This window comes from Triturus cristatus, chromosome 3_2 (genome assembly GCF_964204655.1).
Source record: "Triturus cristatus chromosome 3_2, aTriCri1.1, whole genome shotgun sequence".
In the NCBI taxonomy this organism is placed as follows: Eukaryota; Metazoa; Chordata; class Amphibia; order Caudata; family Salamandridae; genus Triturus; species Triturus cristatus.
The window spans coordinates 742,868,631-742,894,294 of record NC_140584.1 but is presented as its reverse complement, the minus strand read 5'-3'; the positions used below and the strand labels follow the sequence as shown (position 1 = coordinate 742,894,294).

At 42.4% G+C, this 25,664-nt stretch overlaps 1 protein-coding gene across 1 annotated transcript in view; it reads left to right on the top strand.

Moving 5' to 3' along the window:
• The window catches only part of HIBCH (3-hydroxyisobutyryl-CoA hydrolase), a 951,762-nt gene that overhangs the window by 86,591 nt on the left and 839,507 nt on the right, over positions 1-25,664 (top strand). The window contains exons 2-3 of the mRNA XM_085648807.1: positions 20,702-20,744; positions 22,495-22,635. Coding sequence (XP_085504933.1) covers positions 20,702-20,744; positions 22,495-22,635 — 184 coding nt within the window. The remainder of the gene's footprint in view (positions 1-20,701; positions 20,745-22,494; positions 22,636-25,664) is intronic.

Here is a 25,664-nt window from a genome sequence, read left to right as displayed (position 1 = left end):
CTCATTTGACAGGGAAGATATGGCCATCCCCCCTGTCTTTTGCTATAACACTGACACACACACCTACTCTCTTTCTGTCTGCAGACACAGTCTAGCGCCCTTTCAGAACTATTTGCTGAGGCCTGCCCATTAATCCATTTATGCGCTAGTCACTGCGGTACAGGAATCATGTGGTTTCTACTCCATTCCAGCAACGAGGAAAGGAGCTCATACAAGAATGCATGCAATGTGTAGGTGTGGAGTTTCAGTCTTCTGCTTCGAACAAAAGGCACCACGTTGCATTGTTTACAAAGCAAGCATCTGTTATGGATTTAGCTACGTAGTGCCTAAGGATCCATGTAAACACCACACCTACACATTACATGCTTGCCAATATGCCACATGTAAAGAGCATTGGCACTACCAATCATTCTGGCTTTCATACATTGAAAATGTGTTCGCAAACTTCAGTAACAGAGATGAGATAGTACATGGTGGGGGGGGCAATAGTCATTGGATATTTCCCAACACATAATGAAGTTTGCTAACTGCTGCCTACTCCATGTGTGTGCTGTATGTTAGCTTAGCTTGGTGAATAACGTTTCATCCTAGAAAGGTAAAAAGGAGTGCTGTCATGTGGGTTGTGGGATACAAGACCAGTGGAGGGGTTCAAGAGCAAGGAGGCAAAAGAGGGTTGAGCATGGATACTCAGAATTTGGGGGACGGGAGGGTGGTCTGCAGCAGTAGTGGGGTCCATGGGTTGCATAGAGCAGGAGATAGTTCATAAATGAATTGACGGCTGGTGGAGTAGCCTCAGCTTTGTATGGTCCATGTGGGGGGGGGGGAGGATGCAATGGGCCCTGATGGAGTGCAAGCGAAATGTGATTGGACAGGATAAGACAGCAATACTTTAGATACAGTGGGTCGCCAACACCCTGGGGCCCTTGATTTTGGGGTCCTGGGCCAAACGTATTTTTGGGGCCCCATTTTGGAACAGCTTTGAATTTCTGATCTAGTTTCAGCTCTTTCACGCCGTCTTTGCCCAGGTCACTGACAGTGCACTGTCCATATTTAGAAACAAATCCTAAATATGTTCACATATGATATTCAGGGGTAGTGAGGTGTGTTTTCAATATTGTAACACAGCAGAGGCTCACTAATTTTACTGAAAATAATCTATGTGACACCTTCCCATTTCTCAGATGTGACGTCCTGTTTTGATTTAAAAAATGAAATAAAATGTTATGGATGTTGCATGAAACAAATACAATAGTTCTCCACAAAATGTCTGTAATAGACTCACCCATCACCCACATTAAAATAAATTAAAGATAAACAGTATTTAAAATAATCTGTTTAAGAATTATTCAAGGTCATTAGGGCAAGACTCTGCAGAAGAGAGCTGGCTCTAGCAAGGTGCCCCCTGAAAGGCTGGGGCCCTGGGCCAGAGGCCACTTTGCCCATGCCTTAAAACGTCTCTGCTTGTGCCACGGCACCCGTGGTACTATTGGTAGCTGTGTATCAGGATTTAGGCATACCGGATAGGGATATTCATCTTGCACAAGTAAGGTTACAACCTGACCGTTTTTCTACCAGTACCACAGGTATTTTAATGTCCAGGCCGGTACAAAAATAAGCAAAATCATCTGAGGCTGTTTTTTAGCCCTTATCTGTAAATACTTCAAACGGCAAATATAAATAGAAACCAATTTTCAATGTGTTGTAGAGCGGCATTAACGATCCCGGACTAATAAATAAAGTAATTACAGCTTGAAAAGTCATGTTATAAATGAATACATTCGATTTTATTTATCGTCCTATTTAGTTTCATGTCCAGGCCTTTGCACGCTCTTAAAACTACCACAAATGGCCAATATTTTTCTTTTGGAAAGATGGCTATCCTATGCACAAGACTGGATGCTAAATACTCATGAAAAATGTCACCAGAACAGGGGTGTGGAATATAATAAAATATTGACTTGTCCATGGGGCAGGTCACTTCATAAATCTACTTGTCCTGTAACAAAATCCACTTGTCCCTTTTGTGCCCCTTTTGTGCCATATAATGCGGCATCAAATTACGGCAGCAATCTCATTACAAAAGAGTTCTGATATAGCCTCTCTAATTATGCCAGGGCTCATACCACAGTAGGATTTGAACACTAGCTATTCCCTTATGTTGCTACGTTTTTGCAGGTCTACATACTGGGGCTGAAGGTAGTGGTAAGCAATAGTTCAAGGGTTTGAATGCCCTTTTGAGCTTGTGCAAACCTACTAACTTGCATGTTTTAAGGGTTTTCACCAACTCTTTTCTAATCTATTGCCATACTGAAAAAGGTTGGACATTTACACCTGACAGTGGCAGACATAAAACTTTTTCCAGGGTTGGGCAAAAAGTGGTTGGAGGAAAAGTGAACTTGAAACATTCAGATTTTAACATGAGCAAATCTACACATGCACATTTGCTCATACTAAAATCCAGTTCACAAATATTTTCTAGGAGTACTATTTCTAGGCCTACTTCTGTAAATTATTGTGAATTCACGGAAACTGTATATATGCACTTAATGCAAGGATATATACCATGGATGCACTTTTGAGATGTTCTTTAATAATTGGGCCTCTAATTAGGCCTGGCATTAACCATGATCTTTTGTCTTTAATAAAATTCTGTCTCTCTTTCTCTCAGTCTACCAGCTGGATTCACTGTGAGTGACAGTATTCTGCTCTTTTACAAGGAGCATATTGGCACACAAAGTAGTTTTGTTCAGTACCTAGAAGTGCTGTGGCAATGTGTGGTTTTTGAGACCAAAAACTATTTTTGCTTTTGCTAATGCTTGTTAGAATGGTGAGGGACCAGCAGCTCCCCCACCGATAAGGTTTTACAAAAACCATGCCTAAACAAAACCAAAAGGCTGACCACCAATTTCAGACCTACTGGCTTTGCCAATGCTTGTTTATTTTTGTTTCCCACAATCTTATTTAAACTGGTTACACTGATTTTCCATTAGGAATATTCTTGGGAAATACAAGCATACATCAACATGTTACTAAATGATGCTGCAAAGATATGGTACCTAAAATCTTACAGTTTAGCTTAATGTTTTTTTTCCTACTTGCATTTTTTTGTGAACATTTTATTTTGAAAGCAAAGAATCATCACTCTTGCTTTCAAGCTTCTGCAAATATTTGCATATAATCAGAGAGCATTCTGTGAGCATTATATATAGCCTCATATTACTAAATTTTGAAAACGTGTGTTCACATTTATACTGGAACCACCGTCAGTAGTGCAGGCCGAGCTTACAACTTGTACTTTTAGTGCACACCATAATATTAAAGGCTTTGCATTAATGAACCATAATTACAAGTTTGAACAGCATGAACACATGGGCACATATTACCTTAACTGTAGACAATGCCCTTCCCTGATCCATAATATGGTACTGTAAACTGGCAGCTAAAGGGTTTGTGTTGTTGGGGGTTTGGCCTACGTGTCCCAAGGACAAAATACACCTGAAAACCTGTTGACTTTGACCCCAAACAATATGTCCCAGGCGTCTGACTATAGGAATTCCACATCTCTGCCAGAAGTCACCTTGCTTATCCTAAGCCGTCTCTGCAGGATGTGAGGTACCCTTGGAAATGATAATCTGCAATGTTAATGTAAACATGTTAAGTAAATAAGCAGAACTTTGTATTAACAATAATAAGGTTAATGTTCTTTAGTTTAAATACAGCCGGGACCCATGTGAAGTATACCGCGTGAAATGAGATTCCGTCTCTCGTCAGTAAACAAGACACCAAACATAAGTACACATAATAAACCTAAAACAAACTGTCGATTTTTAAATATCGCATTGAAGTAAAAGAACAAATCTAGAGAATGACAGACTAAAGTGGAAGCAGATTTTGTATGTATTGATATTAATCACAAACGGTATAGTGTTTTCCGAGCATTCGGTCTTTCACCCCACCCTCTGGTACGAATATCTGTCCCTGCTAATTGGACTCTGACATTTTCACAATCTGAGAAGAATTCCCTGTAGGAATTGCGAAAATAAACACTAAAACTACATTTTAGGTCGAGCCTAGCTGCAGCGCGCATTCGCTGCTCGCTTTGCGAGACTGCTGTAGTAGAGTGTGGTAGAAAAGCCGCAACCACTCTCCTCCCATATTTTTCATTGGCTTGTCATTGGCTTTCGTAAATGCTGCCTTCGGATTCGTTAATAGGTTTGTTAGTCCCTCCTTAGTATGGCCTGGTCTTTATTTGTACCCTCCCATGGTGACTGGCCCTTTTACTTCAGTTGTTACACGGACCTGTTATTTAGTCTGTAAGCACTATTTACTTTATTGAGTTTCTCCTACTGCAGGCCGGACATGCGCTGCTTCAGCTGAAACCCCTTGTGTTTTTTTTAAAGCAGCACGGCCCCCCCTCACACTGGCGCCTGCTTTCAATCACTTTAACCTGGCATTATCTTGTGTCTGTTTCAAGAACCCAAGTAAAATGGATTTAGAAATGATTATCAAATTAAGTCATGTGTATTCCAGCTAGCACATAATCCTGTGCTAATGGTCTGAAGCTGACAACAGCACATCTGTGTTACATGTCATCTGTACTAAAGCCACCACCTCCACCAACACCATCAACACCACCAATACCACCATCACCAATACCACCACTACCATCAATACCACCATCAATACAACCACCAATACCACCACCAATACCACCACTAATACCACCACTACCACTAATACCACCACCAATACGAATATCACCAACACCACTAATACCACCACCCCAATACCACTACAACCACCACCAATACTACTACCACCATTACCATCAATCCCACCACCAATACCACCACCACAAATACCACCATCAATACTACCACCACCACCAATGCCACAACCGCCAATATCAACACCCCCACCAATACTACCACCAATACCCCCACCACCAATACCACCACCAGTATCAATACCACCACCAATAACAAAATCAATACCATCACCACCACCAATACCACCACCAGCAATGCCAGTACCGCCACCACCAAGAACAATACCACCACTAATAGCAGTACCAGCACCACCAATACCACCACCACCACCAATACCACCGCCACCAAACCACTACCACCACTAATACCACCAATACCACCACCTCAGGGCCTCTCGCTCACTGGTAATAGCAGGGGCACTGTAAGAGGCTGGAGCTGCAGCCGAGATCATTCCTCCCTCCATGCCTGCCATGATGCACAGCCCGCCCTGCACCAGGAGGTGAAGCCAGGGCTGTACTACAGCTGGAGCGTTTTTTATTAGGCCAAAGATGGCAATGACATTACGCAATGCCACACTGCACACTCAAACCACGGAGACAGCAGGTAATAGCCGCCCCCCTCCCGCTCTTCCTGCTGAGCTGTGACAGTGTAATCATAAAGCGAAAGGTGTTGGATCGCTTTGTTAGTGTTTATAGCTCGGATCATATGTAACTCTCACTTCACACTTTGTGTCTGTGTAATTTACAACACTTAAACATCTTCTTCACTGCACTATTTATCACTACTTTGAAGACATAGCAGGCCGTTCTCTTCCTCTGATATTTACAATCTAACAAGTGGCCGAGAAGGCCCTTTATTGCAATGCAATAGGTCTCACATTCGCAAGAGTTTAACCTATTAGCATTGTAAATGACAATGCCTTTTATTTATGTTTTAAAACCCAAAACATAAATAATAGGCATTCTCATTTACAATGCCAATAGCTCAAACTCCCGTGATTGCGAGACCTATTGCACTGCAAATGCATGTTTTTTTTTAACTAATGATGCCGTTCAGACTATTCTTCTGGATTCAGTATTATACAGTTAACTGTACTCTGCTGCCCCCTGGTGTTGTTTTATTGTCTGTGACTTTTAAACAACGTGATATTGTTACAAATATTATTATCGAATGGTGTTTCAAAGAAAATATCTTCCTACTTGTTATGTTGCTCCACCTTTAACAATGTTTTCAAGACCCCTCCGTCCCCAAACTTTGTGGAAGCACCCCGTCACCCCTGTGGCGTACGTGTCAAATGATTATCGTGTCCGTGTGACCAAATATTAAGTAAAATGTTTAGTGACCCAAACGTTTAGGAATGGTGGTCTCTAGATGACACTCATTTACAGCACTTACACACGGCACAGGTATGGGATGCAGCCCTATCTAGTGTTAATAATGTACATGGAAGGTTTTGAGTTCGCCCTCAAGGAACTTTGAAGATTAGGCAAGTTTTAGCGCACTGGGCCAAAGCGCTAAATCAGTAGGTGATACTATTCTACAAAACGCCCAAGAGGGCTTTCAGAGTTTTCAATCTATATTACCTACCATGTCTTATAAACCTTCCGCAAGGGGCATTCTGGGACGTGTATTTCCGCGTTCGGCATTGAGAGTATAAGATTTTGATAGCATTACACTAACTGAAGGTGCGCAGCCACGTGACAGGGATGACCGGCAGTAACGGGGTATCTCACTCGCCATGCTTGCCCAGTGAATGCATGGAAGAAGGCACCGTGTGACGCGGACTGAACATCTCCATAAAATCAGCACAATATTCTACAATTAGCAGCCAGTGGCAGTGATGAAACACGTGAGGGCAGCAATTCAGGCGAATTGGGTTCTATTGCCCAGACACTTGCGTCTATGAGCGGTGGTGTTGACAGGAATTTATACGACAAACACACTTTCAGTGCCATCTCCCCCTCTTAAGAGGGGCGCGCTCCACAGATTCAAGAGCTATTTTATGGATGAAGAGCTGTTTTGTTGCTGCAATTACATACATAGCGCTCAATAGCCCTAGATGGGCACTTAAACACTTGCCTACATGGGCCGCAAGTTACGTTGTATAGGCCGTGTGTTTGGAAGGGTGCGGTCTTTCTTTTGTTTCAGTGTGGAAGTTACTTAATGGCGTACGTGATGACCACCGAGGTGTGGTTATGGGATGCAAAGCTTAGGAATGTGGTGGATGATGGGTTGTGAGAGCTAGATGTGAAGTTTGTGGTTTCAATAAGCTGGCATCTTTGAGCAGCTCTGCAGCTCCCTTTATGGTTTTCCACCCGCTCAGCTATTTACTCATCACTCATGAATCCAACCATTGACTCTATCACTCATCCATCCTTTCACTCCTCCATCCTTTCACTCATCCATCCTTTCTCTCATCCAACCATCGTTTCTCTCATCCATCAATCCTTTCCCTCATCCATCCTTTTGTCCATCTACCCTCCCTTTCACTCACTCATCCATCCACTCTGCCACCTATCTATCTATTCACACATCTCTCCAACCCTTTCACCCATTCAGCCATCCTTTCACTTACTCATTCGTCCACCCATTCAACCTTTTACTCATCCATCCATCCATCTTTCCAGCTCGCCATACTCCCTTTCACTCATGTATGCATTCTTTCACTCATCCATCTTCACATTCTTCTTTTCACTCATCCATGCACCCATTTGCGCATTCATTCTGCCAATCATTCATCCATGCTTTTGCTCATTCGTCCATTCTCCCTTTCGCTCTCCTTTCCCCTTTCATTTAGCCATCCACCCTTCTATACACCCTTCACTCATCCACCCACTTATCCATTTACCCGTCCATTCATGAATCCATCTATTGACCCTATCACTCATCCATCCTTTCACTCATCCATCCTTTCACTCATCCATCCATTCACTCATCATCCTTTCCCTCATCCATCCACCCTTTCACTCATCTATCCATACTTGTTTCCATCTAACCTCCCTTTCACTCACTCATCCATCCTAACATCAACCCTTTCACTCATCCATCCATTCATTCACCCTTTCACTTATCAATTCATCAATCCATCCATCATTTCTCTCACCTATTAACCCATTCACTCGCCCATCATCCACCCTTTCACACATCCATCCATTCTTTTACTGATCCATCCACCCTTTTACCTATCCATCTACTCTTCAACCCATCCATCCATCTATTTACCCTCATCCATCCTTCCACTCACGCATCCATTCATCCTTTCTCTCATTATCCATCCACCCTTTCACTCATCCTTTCACTAATCCACCCAGTCATTTACCCATTGCTTCACTTATTCACTAACCCACCTTTTCCATTAATTATAAGCTGAGCCTTTTTCTACTGATTTGCAGACAGAAGAGGCCTATAAAGAATGTTACCCTCGCTGTAGTCCCTAAAGCAAGGGCCGGGGTGGGGCGGGGGTAGGGTTCACTATGCCCCTGCGCATAGGCAATCTTAAAACTTGGAAGCCATTAATCAGGCATGATGCACTGTGCTAGGACTTGAGGGGACTGTGACATGGTGTTGTTTCCAGGGCTTTTAGTGGGATGAAAAAACTTGAGGGTCTCTCCAAGGGACGTGTCTGTTGTAATTAAGGGTGTGGCTTAAAACACCTTGGCTAAAAGAGTGCCCTAAGCATAATGTGCCGCCCGACTGGTATTTTGCTGTTTCTATCATTGCATCCAGTAACACTAAGCCTAAAACAAGCCATGACTATTGGCTTTGTCAATGGATGTTAGTTGCATAAAATAAATAAAAAAGCAACAACTTTGGCTTCGTAGTATACAATATTAAAAATACTTCAGCTCTGAAATGATGATTGTCTGAGAACTATAACCTCTTTTTTTAACTTTGAACATTTTTTTGTACATTTCTTCCATCTAACCCTAACAGAATGTCCTGCCCTAGACCATGGCAGGAGGAGGCCCACCATATGCTGTAACAGCACGCACGCAACCTGGGCTTCATCCTGGACTCCTCCCTCTCCATGACCAAGCAAGTCAACGCCGTCTCCTCGTCATGCTTCAACACCCTGCGCATGCTACGGAAGATCTTCCGGTGGATCCCCACCGAGACCAGGAAGAATGTCACCCAGGCACTCGTCACCAGCCGACTGGACTACGGCAACGCCCTCTACACCGGAACCACCGCCAAGCTCCAGAAGAGACTCCAACGGATCCAGAACGCCTCAGCCAGACTCATCCTCGACATCCCACGACACAGCCACATCTCCGGACACCTAAGAGACCTGCACTGGCTCCCGGTCAACAAGAGAATCACCTTCCGTCTCCTCACCCACGCACACAAAGCTCTTCACTACCAAGGCCCGAGCTACCTCAACAACCGCATCAACTTCTACGCTCCCAAACGACACCTCCGATCAGCCAGCCACGCCCTCGCCGCCGTCCCCCGCATCCGAAGAACGACAACAGGAGGAAGATCCTTCTCCTACCAGGCCGCCAAGACCTGGAACTCCCTCCCGACCGACCTGCGCCTGACCCAGGACCACCTCGCCTTCAGGAAGAAGCTCAAGACCTGGCTGTTTGGGCAGTAGCAGCACCCCCCCCCGCCCCCCCTCCAGCGCCTTGAGACCCTCCGGGTGAGTAGAGCGCTCTATAAATGCCTATGATTGATTGATTGATTAACAGCTCAGACTGGCCCATTGTCATTCTGTATGTGTAAATCAGCCAGCATACAGAATGACAATGGGCGGGGTGGGGCTGCTCTTGTGCTCCGAGGTTGAGTGTGAGGTGGCCCCATCAGGGAGCCGAGGCCTCTCGCAGGAGAACAGCTCTGCTCCCTGCAAGGCCGAAAGGCATCCATAAAACGGATCCTCACGCACAACGGACCCGAGGTCCAAATTACGGACGGCCCGTGAAATTTACGGACGGTTGATCACCCTAGAAGTAGTGGGGATATGTGCTGGTATTGAGTTTGGTAACTATCATCCCCAGGGTCGAATTGGTAAGGTCGGCAGTCTGACAGTGGGCGATGGGCCGGTATCTGTTTTGCAGCTGTGGGCTGATTTTTTGGCCAGTGTGGTGGCCGATTTGAGCTGTGCCTGTGCAGTTCAGATGCCGCCATCGGCCTTTCCTGAGGCAGATGTGCCTCTATTTACCCTTTCACCTATGGGGTGGAGGTGTCATTCCCAGTCTGTCTTTGGGCCGGCCCATTAATGTATGTAAATTGACCAGGGCAGGGGGCCTGAGCAGAAATGGCCTAACTTAAATTCAGGTGTGGTTCACCATTGTGAACTAATCAGTTCCCAAAGAATCCTGGCAACATTTGCTTTTTTTAATCTTACTGAAGTAAAAAAAAAAATGTCTATTTTAGAGAATCCCCCCCTTCTTTTCATAATACTTAAAACACTGGAGCAGTTTTGTGAAAAGGCACAATCCGCAAACGTGGGCCACTTATTTTTAGGGTGCCTCGGCCTGATTTTGATCCCAATTAAACCCTGATCATCCCATGTCTAAATGTTATTGTGAAATGTAAAGAAGCCGTCATAGTATGTAGCTCGTTAGAACCTGCAGGGGAGGACTAGATTATAGTCCTCTGATTGGCCAGCAGATCTCCTCAGTTATTCCATCCCTATTCAGTTGGTGATGGCTGATTTATGCGTTGATACAGTGCTTTGATATGGACAAGACCCGTAGCAGATATTTCTTATGTGAGTGTAGGAGCATTAAGCTACAATTGCTTGCCGAACTCTGAGTGTTACGCTTTTAGTATTAGTGTGAGTCAGAAGGGTTATATATGAATTGACATTACTATATAATACCCAGGCTACCCATAGGCTAGCCCTTCTTAACTTACCTGCATATATATGTATTGATTGGCCTGTTCCACATATATTTCATAGTGTTGATTTTACTTGAAGGTGTGATTATCTTTCAATGTTGTAGCCTAGGGTTATGGGATGATGTAATTTTATCAACTGTATGCACTCCTGAATGCTTCAAACCTTGGCTAATAGTGAGTTCCGAAGCTTGGCGGCTCGTACTGAGAATGCAATGCCTCCTTCCGATTTCTTATTTTAAGAGGATATGATGATCTGTGTTGCAAGCCCGGAGAGCAGTGCCCTGTTTTTTTTTGTATTGCTTTAATTTAACTTAAAGGTATAGTGGTCTTTACCTTGTGAGGCACATTCCTCTTCTATATAGCTATATAGCCAGTGAAGTGATGGCAAGGCTGGAGTTATGGATCTCCTAGGTGAGGACGGAGAATCAGTCTTGCGGCCACATTTTAAATAATTGTATCTTGCATATGATGAATCTTGGTGCTCTAAGGTATAGGCTGTTGCACTGGCAATGCTTGAAGGTTACGAGCATAGCTTGTAGTTTTTGTTGGTATCCAAGGTATTCGGAGATGCAACACTATGTTTTAATGGTGTGGAAAGCGCTATTTGTGATACTGTTGACATGTCATACCAATTGTGTTTTGCCCTCCCTTCTTGAATGGGTGCAGACAACAAACACAAGGTTAAAACGCAACAGGCCCCATTTGATCATGTACTAGGCAGTCCCCTTGAGTGCCCAAATAAATGCCGGCCCCTCATCAATAATTGTTTAAACATTGCTTCTTGCGCTAAAATTATTTAAATTGGATAAGATTTTTTAAGCAAAAGGTTATAAAAACTGGTAATTAAAGCTAGAAGGACAATAGAAAACAATAAATTTCGATTTTCAAACAATCTCATTTAGAGTTTAAATCAGTCAAAAATAATTGTAATAAAGCAGCCCAGACACAATGTAATTTTAAGGTTCAAGGTTCATAAGTGCAAAGTGTATAGGCCGCAAAAAGGAGACAGAACTCGCAGCCTTAAGTCAACTTCCATCTTCAAACCACCTCATACATTCCACATTCACATGAACATGCATTACCATACTTCACATTGCGTATTCCGTCGCGCTTCATATTCTCCCCACCACACAGGTTGCATATTATACATCTCTCCCAACCCAACAAATCCTCATTCTGATAACAGCACACACAATCAATTTTAACAAAAAACAGATGAGGGCCAGGCTGAAGTTAGCTTCTTATTTGGCCAGCATGTTATGTGCAGGTTGAAGTTAGCCTCTTATTTGGCTAGCATTTTATTTACATGCAGCATTTTATTTAAAGTACAATATATACAATTCAGCAAACTTTATTTTATCAGACTTTGCATTGCCATACTATGAATGCGTTGTCTTTACATCCCAACACATACCACTATTGCGTCTATTAGGATTTAGTCTGACACAAACAACCTTTCCACCAAAACGCGGGACTACTTTGCCACCCTCAAAATTCATATTCTTCTTAAGAAATGGACTACCCCTGGCACAAGCGTAATCTGCTTCCCCCCCCCCCCCCCCCCCCCATCCAGGGATTGAAACGAGATGTCGCACATTGGAGGACGCTCCCGCTATCTCTGCTGGGATGAGCAGCACTCTTTAAAATGATGGCTTTGCCCCATTTCCTGTATGCCCTGCAGAACCACCCTGACCCAGTCCCAGCGCGATATTTTAAAGAAATTGAAAGCCTCCAGAGAGAGCTGCTATGGGAGGGCATACCACGCATAGCCTTACAAAAGCACGTACTGTCATGGTATGACGGTGGGATAGCTCTCCTGGACATCAAAACATTATTGGGCTGCTTATCTGGCCGCAATCGATCACTGCACATATAGGTGCTGGGATGACCCAGGGTATAGGATGGACAAATTGCTACTTCCGGGAGGCAATTTCAACAGGGCCATCTACTCCAATGCTAAAAAGATTCCACTCATTTGGCCTACCAGACACTCGGTACAAGTCTGGAGGGCAGTGAACAAAAGTCTGGGTTGGGACCAGAGGCTCATGCGAGCCACTCCTTTGTGGGACGCTGAGCAGCTGGGAACTCTGGGCACGCCTCCAGGTAAATGTGACTGAATCAGAAGGTCTAGTCCTAATGCGAGGGCGTCTATTAGCCGACATGTTAAACTCTGTTAATCCATTTTGCTGGTCCACCGACTCGACTCGGTATTTGGATATCCAATTGACGCCCAACCTTCAAACCTGCACAAAAACTAACTTTGACCTTCTCATATATGAGGCCAGATCGCCATTTGCGACACTGAGGAATCCTTCCCTTTCCTGGGTAGGCCGCATAGCTGCACTCAAAATGCCTGGCTACCTCATATTCCGTATTTATTCCAAGCCATGCCCCTTCCTCTTAGAAGAGAAGACATCTCCTGGCTACTTTCGATTTCTATGAATTACATATGGACGGGTGGCCGATCAGGACTTGCTGCAAAGTTAAGCATGCAGCCTACCAAGGAGGGTAGGCTGTGCGGTTTCAAATCTCACTCTCTGCTATCCAACCTCACAATTAGGCTACTTGAGTGAACAGTTGCAAGGAGAAACAGATAAGCAGTGGTGTTATATTGACCGAAGTCTGGCTTCTTGACCTTTCGGTGAAGTAACATGGGTCTCCAAAAGTATGCAAGATCGGTTATTGTACATCTCCCCCATTACTCAGGCAATGCTTGCTGTGTGGGGTTTTGCTGCGTGCAAAAAAATCCTCACTTTCTCCTCACCACTCATGCCCATTGTAGATAATACAAACTTCACACCACAGTTCGGCTTCACGCCATTGAGAAGCCGAAGGAATACACCTACGAGGCATTAGCCGAGACTATAGAATCCATAGGTATTTTACCTTATACACCACGAAAAGCTATTATGGACCATCCGCCCTGAGGAAGCCCCAGGCCTGATGGCCTTGTAGGGGGCGAAACACGTGTTGGCTGTGCCACCTCTTCTTCTGTGTTCACCCTTATGAATAAAGCACAAATTATTCACCCACTCAATCGGATCAAATTAGTACGGATTTGGAAAATTTTTCCTTACTTTACAAGACCAGAACTCTTGCCTAGACACATCTTCAGAAAACTTCACACCTGGCATGTCTACTTGTGACTTCAATGTCTGAAGATCTCTGGAATGTTTCTGGCTTTGAGATTTCTACGCAGGTGGTGCTCTGAAGTCCTTCGAGGATATCAAGCTCGACTATAGGATCCCCGAGTCTGAACACTTCCACTACTTCCAAATCGGGCATTGGGTTGCACTACCTCACAAAGAGGCCAGAACCACTAAAACCCTTTGAAAAATTCTTCCAACACCTTACTTTGAACAAGTGTCTGGTCTCCCAGATCTTAACAACCTCAAATCCCCAACACCCACATGCAAAGTGTCCTTCCAAACGTAATGGGAAAAGGATCTCAACCTCTCATAGGATTCTAAATTATGGGAGGAGGTTTTACACACCAATAACTTTGCACGTCCTGCTCAAGGCAGAGAAATTCTGTATAAACTAATATTTTGCTGGCACCTTCCTTCAGCCCGGCTTCATGTCATTGATCCCACTCGCTTTGATGCTTGCTGGTGGATTTGCGGGGACTAAGGTACCCTCCTACACAGCATGTGGTCTAGCCCTCTTTTTGGGGGATTCTGAGATAAAGTATTTCTTTTCACAACAAGGAGCTTTAGAGGAAAAAACAGCCAGGCCACCCTCCACTCATTAGTCACAAATACAACATAGGGCCTGGCCTTCTAAGAGGGTAGACAGATTTTTCAGAGGAAAGGCTTATGATGTGAGGATATCTACCGTCAACTAATCTCTGGCAATATGTCCAGTATAAGCCATTCCTAAAGCCCTCGACCATCTAAGTTTCCTAAAATGAACTGCATTCAGTCAATCTGCCAACACAACCCCAGGCAACTATAACTCACGCGACCGCAATCCTCTGCTGATGACGTCAGATATTACATCACTGATGACATATGTGTCTTTATGAAAAATAAATATTTGTAATATATGTATAGCTAAAGATTAATGGAAGAAGACATGGGTAAATAAGTGTCTAAATACAGTGATGTAATATCTGACGTCATCAGCAGAGGATTGCGGTCGCGTGAGTTATAGTTGCCTGCACTAACTATAACGGGGGAATTTCATTGGTTTTTAACGAGTGAAATGTCCAGCTAACTATAACATGTGTGAAACCTATGGTTTAAGTGAATTTGCAAGGTTTTTTAAATGCTAATTCGTAACTATAACTTGTGTGAAACCTATGTTTTTTTCAGTGAATATATATATATATATATGTGTGTGTATCTTCCAAAGATGCCCTGCAGTAGAGACGCACTCCTCCAGCCAGGTGAATTAACAAATCCATTTATTTAGAAACAGGCATTTTCACTCCGCTTACATACATCCTCCTGCCTGACGCGTTTCAGAGCAATCGTGCTCTTTCCTCAGAGGCAAGTTGGCTGCACAGAATGTCTTTGGCTCCCATAGTTCCCTGCATTGCCACATTAATTAGGCCTCCGGTGTGCCTCACTTGGTAGTTTTCATTTCCTAATGCACGCTGGAACTTGTGGTCTGAATTCCGTTCATTAATGTCCTCTAGTGGATTTTGTGCAGTACAACTGAATAAAGGATCAATCATACCCTCCAGTGGGTTGCAGAGTGAAAATCCTGTTTTAATTTTCGAACCTGCTGCGCCGAATACTTCCCTAAATGATTCAGGAAAGACGGACCCTTTTACAGTATTCGGCGCAGCAGGTTCGAAAATTAAAACAGGATTTTCACTCTGCAACCCACTGGAGGATATGATTGATCCTTTATTCAGTTGTACTGCACAAAATCCACTAGAGGACATTAATGAACGGAATTCAGACCACAAGTTCCAGCGTGCATTAGGAAATGAAAACTACCAAGTGAGGCACACCGGAGGCCTAATTAATGTGGCAACGCAGGGAACTATGGGAGCCAAAGACATTCTGTGCAGCCAACTTGCCTCTGAGGAAAGAGCACGATTGCTCTGAAACGCGTCAGGCAGGAGGATGTATGTAAGCGGAGTGAAAATGCCTGTTTCTAAATAAATGGATTTGTTAATTCACCTGGCTGGAGGAGTGCGTCTCTACTGCAGGGCATCTTTGGAAGATTTACTACACGGCAGGTCCAGCCGTGGGAGAACGCACCGCCTGCTACATTGTAAAAGGGTCCGTCTTTCCTGAATCATTTAGGGAAGTATTCGGCGCAGCAGGTTCGAAAATTAAAACAGGATTTTCACTCTGCAACCCACTGGAGGGTGTGATTGATCCTTTATTCAGTTGTACTGCACAAAATCCACTAGAGGACATTAATGAACGGAATTCAGACCACAAGTTCCAGCGTGCATTAGGAAATAAACTACCAAGTGAGGCACACCGGAGGCCTAATTAATGTGGCAACGCAGGGAACTATGGGAGCCAAAGACATTCTGTGCAGCCAACTTGCCTCTGAGGAAAGAGCACGATTGCTCTGAAACGCGTCAGGCAGGAGGATGTATGTAAGCGGAGTGAAAATGCCTGTTTCTAAATAAATGGATTTGTTAATTCACCTGGCTGGAGGAGTGCGTCTCTACTGCAGGGCATCTTTGGAAGAGATATGTGTGTGTATATATACATTTATATCCACACTTATCGATCCTCAAGGAAGACGCTCTCTCAAAATGAAACCCAATAAATGTATTCAGCAATTGTTACGCGTTTCGACAGACTCGCTGTCTTGTTCACACAGTGCATGTTAGAGTGACGAGGTCTTACATAGAAAATAACATCAATAACGGACTACACTTGGTAAAGAAACAACGGCGGCCATTTCTTAATGGCACATAACCCTTATGTATATCAGCCTTTCTAGTGGCTTGAACCTGAAATAAGTGGTTTGAATGCCACAAATATAACCAAAATGATGCATAATCAAAATCATAGTGATAAACATAAATATGCCCTACTCGTGGGGTTTTCGTGTTGTTTAAACAGTCATAGCGCTAATGAAACATACCCGTTTTTTCTACTTCTTGAGGTCATGTAGTTGTAATTTCATATTGATCTACACCATTGTGGCATTCATTTAACATTCGGTGTGCTGATATAAAGACCTCAATACAATATAAACAGTAAATAATGGACTGAATTCGGTACAACAATAGCGGCGGCCATTAATTGATAGCGCAAAACCATTTCTATATATCAGCCTATATAGTGGCTACAACCTTGACTTTGTGATTTTACGCAAATAATATTAACATATTGAATCAGAACAGTCAGATTCATAGTAATAAACACATGTGTTCCCTGATAGTAGACTTATTACAATGCTTTCTTGCTATTATTTCATACATGACGCTAATGTATCATACATATTTTTTCTTCTTTTAAGATCATTTTGTTGTTTCTTAATATTACACCATAGTGGAATTCATTATCAGTCCGTTGTGATGCTGTTAAGACCTCCGTTATCACAGAAAAGTGTCCAAAGTGGAAAAGAATAATGAAAGAATAAGAAAAGAAAACTTAGCTGTAGTGGACCCACAGACCGAAGAAGAAAAGGGTAGGGAGGCCGGAACAGATGAGACAGTCCGCAAACGGAGCGACCCTTCCTTTCCTCCTGTGAAAAAAGATAAAAAGAAGTGATTATTAAAATGATATGGAACTCACTTATGACAGCACAGTGTGTTCTCTTACTTTAAAAACACATCAAATTATTAACATGGTACAGGTATGGACACAAAATACTTAGTTATTCGCTACGTAGGTGTATACTCAATTCTTCGTCAAGATTATAGCCCTTGGGATATTTGGTTTCAAGCTCAATTATCCATTTTGATTTGCGCTTACGAAGTTGTAATACTCGATTACCCCCTCTGGGGCCCGAGTGTACTTGCTCAATTACAAAATAACCCAGAAGAGAGCTATTAAACAGATGGAAAGTTTCAATGTGTCTGGCAATGGGATAATGGGTATCCTTTTTGTTGATTACACGCATGTGCTCAAGCACTCTTTTTTTTGGCAGTAAATGTGGTGCTGCCTACATACCACATTTTGCATGGACAAGTCAAGACATACACACAATACGGGGTGCTGCAGGTTAGGAACTGAGAAATGTTTTTAGGTAAAGTTTGCCCTGGGATACTGAAGTGTTTGGTCATGTAACTATTGCGGCACGCCTTGCAGTGTCCGCATGGGTAGAAACCTTTAAGGTTATGTTCAGTGTTAGGATATTTGGGAGTTATATCATTTTGAGTAAGAATTTCTCTCAAACTTCTACCTTTTCTGTATGTGATTCTGGGTCTGTGGTGAAAAGTTTTGCCGATAATGGGGTCACTTGTAAGTATATCCCATTTATCAGCAAGTATTTTATGTATCTGTTTCGAATTGCCATTGAACGTGGGGATGACTCTACTTTCCTCTTGTTTGTTGGTGATACTAGTTTCTGTTTTATCACTCAACGTTTGTTTACGATCAATCTGGTTCACTCTATTTAAAGCTTTTTGGAGGACCCATAAAGGGTAACCTCTCTCTTTAAATCTTTTGATCATGGTGTCTTTTCCGAGTTCAAATGCAGCTGTGGTACTGCAATTTCTCCTCGCTCTCAACAGCTCACCGTATGGAATGCTCCACTTGAGCGTATCAGGGTGACTGCTGAGAGAGTGGAGAAGGGTGTTGCCTGCTGTTGTTTTTCTGAATAGGCTTGTCTGTAAATCACTACCTTGAGGTGTTATTAGTAGATCAAGAAATTCTATTTTATCTTTACTCATGCTGCTGGTAAGAGAAATATTGTAATGGTTGTTATTGAGGTTTTTTTTTTACAAATCTACTGGCTTCTTCCTCTGTGTCTGACCACATAAGGAACAAATCATCAATATAGCGTAGCCAAAATTTGACTCTGCTAAATGATTAAATTAAAGTGCTGTCATTTCTTATATCTTCTTCCCACTTACCAAGGAAAAGATTTGCAAAATTTCGGGCAAAGCAAGTCCCCATGGCGGTACCGAGGACCTGCTTGTAAATGGTGCCATTAAACATAAAAATGTTATTAGTAAGGTACAAATGCATCATCTCCAAAAGCATATTGGTATGTTCGAGAAATTAAATTGGTCTCTTTTTCAAGAAATGATGACATGCTCCAATTCCTTGTCCATGGTCAATGATCGTATATAGAGAGTTGACATCTAAAGTGATCATAAGATCAGCACTTTCCCATCGGACACCATCAAGTTTGGTTAAAAAATCTGTAGTGTCCTTTACATAAGATGGGAGTGAGATGACATATTCTTGAAGAAAGTGATCGACATATTTGGAGACATTTTCTAAAGCACTACCAATAGATGATACTATAGGTCTCCCGGGTGGTGTGATGGAATTCTTATGGATTTATATATATATATATATGTGTATATATATATATATATAGACATGTATATACATCTGCATATCTATATAAATACATGCATACATATATGCATCTTATGTACATGAAAGTTTGAAATACACTAATAAAAGCAAAGCTTTAACACCTAATTACAAACAGAATTGCTTTAACTTAAACGAGTGCGACAACTATTGCATTTTCAATGCTTGTTTGCAGAGCTGGCAAGTGTGGGGCAAGGACAAAGGGGTAGGTGAAAGGAGAAACGAAAAGGAAGTTGTGGTAGAGAAGAGAAAATATATAGTAATGTGCTATCCTGAACATAGTTCAAATATGAGCTCTGACACAAAGTTTGCAGTGCATTTGATGCTTAGAAACAACTTTTCCGGGCTACTTTTATTGAGTTTAAGAAAGGTTTCAAGTGCCTGATGCTTATTTTTGCTGTGCATATATAAGTAGACTAGAGCATCTTCAAAGTAGGCATCATGGAATAGCCTGAATAGCACATTGTGATCTTTGATTTTCAGAAGAGGCAGAGATGTATGTTGAACTATGCCGTCGCCGGGGACAGGTCTTTGTGATACATCGTACAGTTCATGATGGGAGTTTGAGAAAAAGGGTACCAGTCAGATTGTGCTGTATAAGTGGTATCCAAACTAGGGGCTTAGGATTTGAGGCTCATGTTATCCGCAAGGATTGATGCAGCGCAAACTCATTGTCTACTGCGCTGAAGGCTGCTGAACGGTCTAGAAGTACACACAGTCATGTCTCTCCTTCAGGGATGCTTTGAGGGTTCGTCCCAGATTCAGAGAGCATGCGATTTCGTAGTGAAGGCTTAATGTAATTGATGAAGTAGACCATTATTGTTTTGGGAACTAACTAGACTTGGGCAACAATGGTTTTCTAAAGGATGCCAGATGTGCCATTGAGACCGGTGGAAAACTCGAGGAGCTTACTTGAGCTGTGGCATGGTGATTTGCTTGAGGATAGCTGGCATTGTTTAAAGCATGGTTTAATGCAGAGAACATGGATGGGCCAAAATGTTATATACTCTTTGAAAATGTTGGTATGGAGAGTGCTACACAGATACCTCAATTGTGGTGATTATGGGGATACCTGTGAGGGAGAAAGTCAGGGTAATTTGTTCTCTAGTGCTGTTTCGTGGGTGCTTTCTCTATGGGCTGTGCTAGTCCTATTGTAGTTGCTTGTATTTTACTGATTATTTCTTTCGTTGAAGTTCAATAGATTGAAGAAATGATTTAGTTTAATGCGAGTGGGGGATGATTTTGCAAGGATAGTTTGTGGAAATTGTTAGTTTGGTGATAGAATGGTCTGTTTTTGCTGTGCAGATGACTGTGCAAAACACCACAGCTGTTAGTTATCACCAGCACATCTGCAACAATTTTCGACAACACAATCTGGCTGGTAATCGAGATCTAGAAGGGACGCGGTGGTTTACTTAGCCAGAATTAAAACAATAACCTTTTTGCAGGAAACTTACACAGTCTTATCAAGATTGTTCTTATGTTCAGGCTTTTAGAAATATTCGTCTTCAATGTGAGCCAAGAGCTCATTTAATAGCATATATGTAACGAACCATTAAAAACACCCGTTTTGTAACATTTCTGAATATGTTGCCAGTTTATTTATTTTTTTCTTTTCAGATTGAAGTCACTTGGCAGACTGCAGATTGTGCTTCAACATCTGGTAAGCACTGTATACATATCCTACAAGAGAAGATAGTTACTGGCTTGTGTAAGAGAGTAGCCAAGGAAACCTACTGTCAGTGCCCAGACTCTTTTCTCGAATGATGAGTAATCCGAGGCTTGTTATGGTAGCCTAGCCTAGGCTCACTGATGGGTAGCTCTGCTGAGCCTAACACTCATCCCTGCTCAATGAGATGGGGATGGAAGACATTGCATAGTACAGTTTAAATCGCGTTAATATGATTCTAACCTCCCAAAATTCAAAATCACAATAAATTGGCCTTGGCACCTGTGCTTAGGCAAAATTAAGCAATGATTCAAAAACAACGATAAAATATCGCGAGCTACTCAATTAAATATTAGGGATTCCCTTTGAGAGGAAAAGTCTATTTTATGGATCCATTTACGTGTGAGTAGTGGAAGGTAACTGAAAATTACTAGGGTCTTTTTTGGAGTCTGCCTGAGAGGGACATTTGCCAAAAAGTGATGGCTATTTCATTCACAGTATTTAGAGTTCATTGAAATCAATGCACTCTTAATACGGTGTATGGGACATCCCTACTTTTTGGTGCATGTCCTGGATCCTCAAAAATATAAATAAGGCCCTCAGTGTCAATGAAAGTCCTTAGTGTTTTTAGGCAGGGGGTCAGCCGAGCTGAGAAGGAGCCTAGCATCTTGCAGCAAATACTGGTGTCTGTGGCTTTAAGGTACTCAAAATTGAAGTTTTTGCAGTTAAAGCAAGGCCGTGCCTCTAGTTTTTATTTGAGTCGAAGAAAGAGAAATTTACACCATGTGGATTGTTTACGCGTATGCTTGTGTTCATACTGCTAAATCTCCGAGGGAAGGCAAAGGGGACACCACCTGATCATCGGTGTTTGTCAATGGCATGGATAAAACTTTAGTGTATTCACTCAGAATGATAAGGAGCTGTTAGCTTTCTGCGTACTTAAGTCAAGTGCAAGCCATGTGCACACCGAAGGTTAGCGAGTGGTTGCATGTAGTAGCTGACGAGAAGTGGAGAAAGTGTAGATATCTGTAGCACACACTAGTTTACTACTGCCCCATCCTGATGATGTATTATACTACAGAAAGGGCAGAGTTTGTGGAATCGCTGTAAGGAAAAGACATGTCAATGTTTTCAGTAAAAGGGCCAAATGAAGTCTGGCTGAACTCATGTTGCGACTCATCCTCAGCATAGCTAATTTCAACGGAATTTGGAGTGTTTTGTGGTAGGTAACTATGACCAACATTTAATTAGGGATCCTGCTCTCAATAGCCTTAGGGGAGGAATGTCACAACTCCTAAAACAGGGAAGAGCATATTTTGGCCCTGACTAACATTTGCATCCTGGCGAGAGTGACTGCACATTCTTACCAAACCAACACCAGATTTATTGCAAACTTGACTATTTTCTGAAATGGATGGGCTACTGGAAGCAACGCTCAATTCCATGTTTTGGGTGAGGGTTATGTTGGTCCATCTTCCCATTGATCTGACTGTGCACCCACCCACAGTGTAGAACTCATCTAAAAGCATTTGGAGGCTGAAGGAATCACTACAATGACACCCAGAGCCCTAGGCGAAGGTCGTAGACTCCATGGGGTGCACCAGTGGAGATTGTAAGAGGTCCACCTACATGTTTTGCTTACTTACAAGAAGGAATTTGGGTGCCAGTATTGCAGCTTATATATAAAGTAAAGGCGCCTAATTATTAACCCTGAAAAATAACGACTATTTGGGTTTGTACACAGGGTATGTCGATACACACCGGTGCTGAAGCTGGGGTGCTATTGGAGAAGAAGGGATGCGCAGGAGTGATTACTCTGAACAGACCAAAGGCCTTGAATGCACTCAACCTGTCCATGATACAGCAGATTTATCCACAGTTAAAGGTTAGCAATTCTCTTCTCTCCATTTGGTTTTGTTATATGTTTATCTGACGTTTCAAGATATGACCTAAAGTTCAATTTTATGGGGGTTGACAATGTTGCATACACACTTCAAGAATATTTTAGCAAATTCAATTCATATGACATAAACTTAAAAAAATATGAACAATACACTTAAGGCTGTCTGCTTAACTGTGTTGAATTTTGTTTTAACCCCTCAGAACCTATAACATACATTGTGTGAATAGTGTACATCCTTAAATCACCTTGGTTTAAGAAGCAGTTAGCTGTATTACTGCTGAGCAAAAGCAAAGCTGGCGCAAAGTAAAGGCGTGAAGTGTTTCTTCCCAGGCTTTGCTTTCATCTTGTTCAGCTGTCCATGTAAACATTTGAACAGTGTAGAGGATTTTTTACAAGGAAGTCTGTCTTAGTAGTTAAAATACTAGCTAATGTGCTTGGGTGCTGATGCTATAGGGCATGCTCAATGCACAAATATATATTGAGTTTGCTCTCATGTTGACTATAAGGCTGTTGCAGAGCACGTTTCCCTGAGAATAATACTGGCCCCAGTGGCCTGGCAATGGATGATGTCATGCTTTTATTGCCCTAACTGGTAAAGAGTTGCTTCATTTCAAGTTGTAATATTTCTTTGAATTTCACTTTAACTCCATACTTTTGAATTACCTATGATTTTGTTGTGTTAACCACTAATTCCTTAGGAACTGTAAGTACCTCAGTCTATATTGGTTTTGTATTTTCTGAAAATTCAGAGCATGCACTGAGCAGAACATAGGCTGTTATTTTCTTGGCCTCACATCCTAAATAGTAAACCTGTGCTAAATTTAGTCCCCAAGGATTTGCATTATTAAAAGAAAATGGGCTCTTGATTTGGATGGTTGCGATTTCATCACAAAGAATAAGGTCATAAAGTTGTCAGGGCCAAACACGGTTTCAATCATTTAAATCTGTACGGCTCAATGTGTTGCCCAAAAACTATGTACGGCTCAGAAGTATGGGGATTTATAAATTTGGACGGTTTGCAAAGGGAAGAAAACAAAATATTTCGCTCAATATTGAAAGTCCCCAACTGCACACCAGCTATTATCGCCCATAAAGAACTTGGAAGACCCTACTTAGAGGATCTGATTAAGCTTAGACCAATTTTGGCCTGGCTTAAAATATGGTCGAATCCTGATGCTGCACTGAGCAGGCTGATCATACAAGATTGCCTGGGCAGAGATAAACATCTGAAAATTCCATGGATCAATTATGTTAAGACTACCTTAGAAAATATGGGTCACCAAGAGCTGTACTTAAATCCCTTATTGATCAATGCTCAGCACAAGCCTAAATTAAAGAGAATTTTCCTGGAATCAAGAGTATCGGCCAGGAGTACACTAGAAGGGAGTAAACCCACTGTGAGCACCTATAGTAGGCTTGAAACTACTGTCGGGATGGAACCGTACCTTTGTGTCCTCTATAATGCTCACAAGAGGTTTTTAATGTCACGTTTTAGGCTTAATTTTTTACCTTATTTATTAGCCGAACCAGCAGGTTTTAGTAAATCAATTGAGCAGAAGGGTGCCTGCGGCTGCGACAATAAGTCTCCGCAGGACACCCTTCATTTTGTACTTTTATGCCCCATTTATACCATCCCAAGACGCAGATTTTTAAAAGACATTTTGAAAAAGGCAAGATTCACTCGAGCCATGGAGGCATTGACCTTTTTACAAAGGGCTAGTGACCCGTTAATACTATGTGCGGTGATAAGTTTCTTGAAATTTGCACTCAGACTCAGAGTATCTAGAGGCCAGTATTAATTATGAATACTGTAGATCTTCTAAACTGTTAGTCTCAGGAAGCTATCCATGAGGATTATATGTGAACAATGAATTATTTGTATGTACATAGATTAATTCAATGTTCTGTATATTGATTTAATACTGTTTTAACTGTATACATGTGTATTCTTTTATGATGATTTTTAACCATCGAATAAAGAACTATTGAATTGAATTGAATTGAAATCTGGGTTCAACTCCTTGGTTGCTATGGAACAGATCGGATAGGCCTAACTTAGGAAAATGTGTTAAGTATTCATCAGCTCCAACATTTTTTACAATTCTCACAGCCAATTTCTAAAATAGTGAAAATTGTAAGGAGCAAATATTACATTATAACAGCAAGCATGAGGAACCAGACATATCAATTTATGAAGAATTAAGGCAACAATCGCTAGGAAAAGTTAAAGTGGCAATCAGACATTACTGCTAAATAAAATTAACTATGTGTCACAACATGTGACACGGCTGCTGATTGTGAAGCTAATTCCTGCTGCTCAGGGCAGAGGAGCACTCTTCTGCCATGTTTACCAGCACCGTGATGGTTCATCATACATAGGACTGGGTGAGGGAGGCGGCGCTCCCAGACCTCACCAGAATAGAATGTTGTGATTTTGGACCGACTCCATCCTTGGCACTAATTGGGTATAGCCATGTGCGCTCACTGCAGCTACCTATGCAGAACCGACCATCACCCACCCCCTCAATATTGTGGCATTAAACCACAACCTTGTACAAGACAAGGTGGGTGTACTGCAAGTCTGAGTGCCCCCACTGCCCAGCTCACCTCGTTCAAGGCGGATGGCTGTCATTCAGACCCCTCCCAGTGGCTCAATGTGTTCCACGCTGCTGAGTAATCCATTTAAGTGTCGACCACTGTGGTCTCCTGCTCGCAGCTGGCTGCTGGTGAGGAGGTAGGAACAGAGAGGAGAGTAGGAACAGACCTGCTTCCCTGAGACTTGTTCTTCAGTCCAAGTGGACATGTTATGCATGAACGTCAATTCATCGAAATGCCAGGTGAAGCGAAAGTTACATCACACGCCCGTTGGCCTCCACTTTCACACACATACTTACATATACACACAGATTCGCACATGTACACTCTCTCACATAAACGCACTCATCTGCAAGCACGCACACAACATACATTTAAAAGCATTTTTTAGTTACCTCAGCTGCCATGGAAGGACA